This window comes from Galeopterus variegatus, unplaced genomic scaffold, assembly GCF_000696425.1.
Source record: "Galeopterus variegatus unplaced genomic scaffold, G_variegatus-3.0.2 Scaffold1779, whole genome shotgun sequence".
Lineage (NCBI taxonomy): Eukaryota > Metazoa > Chordata > Mammalia > Dermoptera > Cynocephalidae > Galeopterus > Galeopterus variegatus.
The window spans coordinates 229,433-237,060 of record NW_007727890.1 but is presented as its reverse complement, the minus strand read 5'-3'; the positions used below and the strand labels follow the sequence as shown (position 1 = coordinate 237,060).

General features: G+C 40.5%; 1 protein-coding gene across 1 annotated transcript in view; it reads left to right on the top strand.

Annotated features, from left to right (window-relative positions):
- The first annotated feature begins 2,566 nt into the window (after positions 1 to 2,566).
- The window catches only part of MTO1 (mitochondrial tRNA translation optimization 1), a 31,654-nt gene continuing 26,592 nt past the window's right edge, over positions 2,567 to 7,628 (top strand). Inside the window, 1 exon segment of the mRNA XM_008578896.1 lies at positions 2,567 to 2,873. Coding sequence (XP_008577118.1) covers positions 2,657 to 2,873 — 217 coding nt within the window. The 5' untranslated portion in view covers positions 2,567 to 2,656.

Here is a 7,628-nt window from a genome sequence, read left to right as displayed (position 1 = left end):
CTACTTCACAGAGAGGAGCCACAGTGGAGGATGGGGGGTGTCCCTGAGAACAAGTAGGGGGGGCTAAACGGGGGAGGAAGAGCGGAAGGGTTAGGTGTGGTGGAAGATAGTGGTGGAGCCAGTGAGGCAGAAAATGGCGGGGCGGAAGATGGCGGTGGAGTGGGTTGTGGGGGATTCAGGGGCAGACGGAACTACAGGAGGAGGGGGCCTGTACGGAGGAGGTTCGTCTGCAGGGTCAAAATCATCAGAAGTAGGGAATGACAGAGGCGGCGAGGACAGAGGGGGTTTGGAAGCGAGGAGAACCTGGGAGGGAGAACAGGTAAGACAGAGGGAGGGATTTGGGGCAAGTAGGCGGAAAGCTTCAACATAGGGAATCTCTTTCCATTTTCTCTGGCACTGGCAGAGGTTAAACAAATCTTGGAGAATATCAGGGTCTAGTGTGCCTTCTGGTGCTGGGATTTTCGGGAGCCCTGGGCTCAGAGAAACAGAAACAGTAAGTTGAAAGAGAAAGCGAGAGAATGAGAGCTTCGCCCTGCAAGGATCGCCTTTAACTTTGGGTTGGGAGAGGAGTAGAATGTGGATGGTCTGGTGTGACGAGGGAGTATTTAGGGGTCCACTGAGGCCCTGAAGGCCATAGTGGGGCATACTGCCCTGTTAGGGCTGGACACCGGAGGGGTAGTCCTAGTTTGAAATGGCACCTCTAAAGGGAGACTTACGTTTGGATGAGCCGGTGGTGGGTGCAGAAAGCCAGCACCGGAGAAAATGGACGAGGGCGAAGCGTCAGCAGCGGGAACCACCAAGAGAGTGAAGGAGGTCTGAGAAGGAGTCCCCTCGGGTAAGGGGTGAGCTCCTCCCGGTTTCAGCACCAATGAGAGAACGACAGGACCCGAGCTGACAGTTCACCGGAGAAGTTCTGCTTTATTTGAGGGTGAAGCATACATTTATAGAGAGCTGAGTTCTGGGAGAGGGTGGTTAGTATGTAGGGCAGTGGCTGATTGGTCGGAAGGGCAGGTAATGATTTTGATAGGCCATACTTTGGCGCCGGCAGGAATGTTAGGACCCGGAAGAGAAGCCAGAAAGGCGCCATGTTTTAGGGAATGTCTCCTTTGGGGTTTTATGGGGCCCTACAGCTCCCACCTCCAATGTCCATTAATTGGAATTGATTAAACGGCTTATATGCACAATTGAATATTATGTAACAGTATTAAAAAGTGAGATAGATTCATAAACACTGGCACGGAAACACATTGTTAAGTGGAAAGAAGCAAACTGTAAAACAGTATAATCACAGTATATGTACAAAATAATAGTAGCTTTAGTTATGTATAAAAAAATTAGAAAGCATTAGCAAATAAGTGCTGATAATAATCATGGGGTGGGGATGCAGGTCCTCGTGGAAGTTATGGGTTCTTTAACTTACAAGTTTTGTATTTTGTAAGGCTTAAATTCAGTATAAAGAACGTTTATGATTAATGTAACAGGACAACAAAATTATATATTTTGTCATTTTAGTAAAGTCAAAGAACAAAATTACAACAAATTTAGTTAAAGATCTCAGTTGGCTTTGTTGTGATTCTAGAATCGGCCAACACGTTATTCCATAAAATAGAATAAGTGGTTCCAAGGAACCAAGCAGAGAATGTTGGTTTTATAGACAGAAAGAGGCTAAGGAAAGCAGAAACAAAGAAGAAAAAGCGGATTGGTCATTCCAAAGTTATTTTCCTTGTAAGGTGGGAACAAGGAGACTGAACAATACGAAAATAAGGGATCAGTTAACATCAGTTTACTTCAGGGTATCTCTTTTGTGTAAGGATTAAAGCAGAGAGAACTTCATTACCATACCTATTGAAGATTTAGACTGGCATGTTTGGCAAATTGGCTGTTATCTCTTTCTCCCGACTTCTTAGGAGAAAGAAATAACAGACCACAATCTAAGTGTCTAGAATTTAGCAGGGCTGACTCCATTTTGGTTTTTTAGTCTGTTCCGTTGAGGCCTAGTGCAGGAACCTAGCCCAAGACAATAGCCTCCAGTGATTTTTATTAAACAGCCATCATGAATCTTTCATCCACAAATATATTTGTCTGGGGTTTTGTTTTGTTTTGTTTTTTGGCAGCTGGCCCGAAGGGGTATCCAAATCCTTGCCCTTAGTGTTATCAGCACCAAGCTCTTCTAAGCAAGCCACCGGCCAGCCCCACAAGTATGTCTGAATTTCTTACTAATCTATTCCTATCTTCAGACTTTAGTTTTTATAGACAAACAGAAGTCAAGGTGTACCATAAAATTCAAAGTATTTGATAAGGCAAAGCGATCAAATTCATTGCTCATAAGTGGCCACCTGGCGAATAGCACTGCAACTTCCGGGAAAGAAGAGAAGATGATCTTTAGTAAGAGTCTGCAACCCAGAACCATAAGCAATCAAATACCGGCAGGCACCGGGAAAGGGAGCATACACCGCCCCCGCCACCTGCGTCGTTATGCGATCTCCCTTTGCCGGTGAGTCGCGCCATACCACCCATCAGCGGCGACGCTGGACGTAGACGCGCTGTGCCGTGACATCAGGCAAGATGGCTGCGCCCTGTAGATTTCCTCTCATCGCCTAGGTTTTTTGCCGCTGGCTGTGTGAGGTTCAAAGTTAGACTCTGGCTTTCACCCACCATGTTATCCCTCCGAGGCTGTGGCCGCTGGGTCGCGGCTTCCCTCACCAAACAGCAGCTTCCGTTGGCCCGGTTCAGCGGGGACAGCGCGGCTCCTCGGACTCCGCATTTCGACGTGGTAGTCATCGGTGGAGGACATGCCGGGACCGAGGCGGCCGCCGCCGCCGCCCGGTGCGGCTCCCAGACTCTGCTCCTCACGCACCGAGTGGACACGATTGGTAAAGAGCGCACGGGGTGTGGAGCTTGGTGTAGGACGCAGGCTGCCAATGTCCCCTCTTTCCCCCTCCCAGTGCCTGATATGCGCGACCTCCTCCCTCGCCCAAAACGAATGAGACTCCTAGCTCCTGTGGTTTTAAACTTGATTTGTGTCTTGCAGGGAACAGGCAGGCCCGGGCCAGAACTCTGTATTAGTCTAGTCTGTGGACCACCGATTGTGTTTGCTTTTTGGTAAACTATTTTTTGCAAACAGAAGCAGTCGGGAAAGGGGGAAACGTTCGGAATCCTCGCTGGTAGCTTCTTAGTTCATTACTGCGTCTACCTACCTTCTGCTCTCTTGTTACTTAAGTGATGAGTTAACATTGTTAATACTCATTTGTTAAACCACCGTTGTGTTTTTATTGAGATTTTGTGAAGCCCTTCTGAAGAACGATGCCATTTACTGCATCCTGTAGTTTACTGGATGTTTGTTCCCCAGGTTTTGCTTAGGACCCAGGAGTACTTTTTTTTGCTCTTAATAGGTAATGGTTGGACGGCCGTAATCTAAAGCAAGACCGCTTTAACATCATGAGAGATGATAGCTAAAAAATCTTGTAATTATTCTTGCGTATGTATTTTCTCCTACATTTTGCTTAGGAGTGAGAAATAAGTGGAATATTAACTGTGTTTTGTAAAAATTGTGAATAAGTCACATATTTGTATACTAAAATACTTTGGTTTTGGTTTTGTTGTTGGCGGCTGGCGAGTATAGGGATAGACGGCTGGACCTTGGTGTGATCGGCATCGCTCTAGTCAACTGAGCAACCGGCCAGCCCGTACACTAAAATACTTCTTAGAAATTACCATTCAGCTCGCAACTGTGGTGAAATGTACACTGTTAATAGCGATTCTTTTGGGGGATTAAGCTTTTCTTCATTATACATTTCAGTGTTTTTTACGTTTTTTAAGAACAAAGACCTGGTATCTTTACTACCCTTGCAATTAAAAAAAAAAAAAGAATCTAATGATCAAAAAAGTGTTATTGAACTAAGGTAATTGTTAAATAGTATAAGTAATGTACTTCTGTCAGAAATAAAGAGATTCACATAGAAACCCATATTCTTCTACCAGCACTGTGTGATCTAAGTGTTCTGTTTGGATTAATGCATTTTAGAGATATTTTAATACTTCTCATAGATGGGCTTCGTGAATGACAATTCTGTCTTAAAATGAAAGTCCCATTTTTTGAGGTAATTTGATATAGCGGAAATTGTCCAGTTGTAATTCAGTCATATCATCTTCTGTTACCTTCTCCTTCTGAAGTCAGAGACAGAAAGTTTATTTTATACTAACCTGGAAAATAATGCTTTTTGTCAAACTATTTTTAGCCTTTTACAACAAAAGAAAAAGGCTTTCTGGGCTCGTTTATTCAGTATTCTATCACCTGAGCATTTCATGGACTGTGTTCCCCATTAAAGAAATTGTTAGAGAAAATGAACAAACTAAGAAAAAAAAAAAAAGAAATTGTTATATATACTGAATTCTAATCTAGTCTCCACTGTGTACCAGCTATGTGACCCTGGACAAAGGACAGTTTATCTAAGCCTCAGTTTCTTTCTCTCTGAAATAGAAATAACAACAGTACCAACCTCATAGGGTTGCTGTAAAGTTTAAGTTAGAAAATACATGGAAATCACCTGAAACAGTGCCTGGCCCATATTAAGTGGTCAGATATTAACTATTGTTTTGTTTTTGATTGTTTGTTTTAGCTATTGTTTTACCATCAGCTTTTCTACTTTGCTGACTGAAATTCTTTAGTAGAGGGAGAAATGGGCTGACTGATACATTTCTACTACCACTGTCCATCCAAGTACTGGTACTACACTTCAGATGTTAGTAGGCTCTAATTATCTTTTAATTCTTTTTTTCCGCAGACTTTTTGAAGTACCCTTAAGAGCACAGATGACCAATAGACTTTATTTCTTATACCAACTCCAAATAATTGGGAATAAATGCTGGCTTCTGGAGTGCTGTGTTAAGAAAGATTTTGAGAGCTAAGTTTAAAAGAGTGACATGTCTAACTTTCATGCCTATAAGGAGAGGGGCTCAGCATTGATACATAAATTTCCATGAGAAAAAGTTTTCAGCATTTACAAGATGAGGATTTCTTTGCACTTGACTTTCACAAATATAAGCTTTATAAATAGATATTTCATAATACAAACTATATCAATAAAATGCCTAGAAGTTGTTTAGTGATATGAGGAAGTGATGGAGTTTTAGTAGGTTATTTTTTTTCCTCCAATGTATGAGGAGATTCATTCTGGGGATGAAAGCTTGAGAAAAATGTCAGAAATTAGTGAGGGTCAGAGATTTTTAAAAAATTAACTGATAGGTAATGAGAGTTAAAAGCTAAGTCATTTTGATGAGTACCAGTTTCTAAAGCAGAGACCACAACTTCAGATGCTTACAGCCAGACACATAATTTAAATGTGAAACTGGGTAAAGATAAGACAACATCAAGTAAAGGGAACAGTGGTGATCTTGGAAAGTACATTCCCATTCAGTACTTTGTTTATTTTTAATAAAAGCCTTGTATATTCCAAGCAAAACATCACAGGCAAGCCACTGGGTTATGACCTCTTGTCTAAAAGTGTCCTCTTAGAAAATGGGAAGAGTATTACATAAAAGTGGTACAGAGTAACAGAAAAAAATCATACTTGGTGATGTCATTCCACATCTGTGGTTTATATTTTGGGTACTTATTCATTAACAGACAATTCATATGTTTCAGATGTGATTAAGTTATTATGTGTTTGATTTTATTCTAAACAAGAAAGTCCTTGTCTGAGTTATTTGCAGTTGATATGATGTCTGGGAGAGGGAGAAGTGGGTAGAGGTATGTGTTGTGAGATTGGACCTGAGTCAATAATTGAGAATTCTTTACACTGTTCTTTGTACTTTTTATTTTTTATGTTTCTACAATAAAACATTTTAACATTTTTATATGAAATAGTATGTTGAATTAGAAACTCAGGAATACAAGTTGGTTTCTTTTTTTTTTGGCAGCTGGCTGGTGTGGGGTTCTGCCAAACTCTTGACCTCAGTGTTATAAGGTGGTGTTCTAACCAACTGAGCCAACTGCTTATTGATTTTATACAAAGTGTATGGAACACTTTTCTATTCATCTAAGGATATCCATGAATGGATACTTATATAAATAGTAATATTTTACACATTTGAGAAAATAATGAGTATAGAAGAGTTTTTAATGTTGCTGGTGATAGAAAAAATATTTTGGATTAAAAATAAATATAAAAACACAATTCAATGAATTATGTGGTTTTTAAAAATGAAAGATCAGAGGCAGAGAATATTCTATACTGACCTAGGAAATAAATTAGAATAATTATTAGTAAATGTTACTTATTGCTTACTCTGTGCCAGACCCTGTATTAAGTGATTTACATAGACGAATATTGTCTCATTTTGCAAGTAACAACATTCTTATGCAACCGGTTTAAACAAAAAGGAGAATTTATTATGTAACAAGAAGTCTGCAGGTAGATCAACTCTAAGGTTGGTTAATTCAACAGCCCAACAATGTCCAAGGATTCTGAATACTTCCATATCTCCATTATGCTACTCTTAGCTTGTCTTCAAGCTAGCTGTCCTCATGCTTGCAAAATGGCTACAGAAGTTCCAGATATCACATCCAGATATGACAACTTTCGACAGAAGAAAGGTATTCTCCTCTCCCCTTTGTATCTCTTTAAAGAGAGAAAGAAAAAAATCTATTCTTTCCTAGAGAACCTTGGGTCCCCACATGACATATTGCCCACCCTTAAATCAGATACTGGCAATTAGGAACAGGATTACCATGATTACCTTATACTAATAAAGATTTACTCCTGAACTGAGGTCAGGTCACACTCCCCAAGCGCAAAACCTCATAAGGTAGGGTGTTTACCTATTTCAAAGGAAGAAGAAAGAAAATAGTCTACTACAGCTATCATCCTTGTTATTATGGTAGGGAAACTGAGGTATATAGAAAGTTAGGTAACTTGCCAAAATCACAGAGCTAATATGTGGTAGATCTAGATGTTTAGCCAGATCTCTTTTACATACTCATAATCACGCACTCCATGCTCATAATCACGGCACTATTCAGCCTCACTATGGAGACCACAAAATCTTTTGGAGGACTTGATGGTGGTGGCAATGGAGGTGCAGATATTGACATAACTTTTCCACCCCTCCATCTCGCATAAAAATCTTTTGAGGTAACTATATGGGTTTAGACCTCCAAATTTGGATGAATGTAAAGAGAAGGCATAAAATATGGTCTCTACTTTTGAGAAGTTTATAATTTAATTATTTCTGCAAAGAGCAAAAAGAAAACAGCACATAGCATTTATGGAAGATGTAATTGATTATAACAGTGAACTAGTGCCAAGGGACTTCTTAAAAGTATGCTGGATATAGGAAGGTTTCATGAAGTAAGGTTCCACATATCAAAGGAAAAAGCAACCTAATGAAAGTAAAAATATGCATCAGGGAAAGGATTCAATATGTACAATCAACTATATTTCAATAAAAAAAAAACTTTTAAAAAGCAGAAAAAATAACCATAGGGGCTGGCCCGTGGCTCACTCGGGAGAGTGTGGTGCTGATAACACCAAGGCCACGGGTTCGGATCCCATATAGGGATGGCCGGTTCGCTCATTGGCTGAGCGTGGTGCTGACAACACCAAGTCAAGGGTTAAGATCCCCTTACC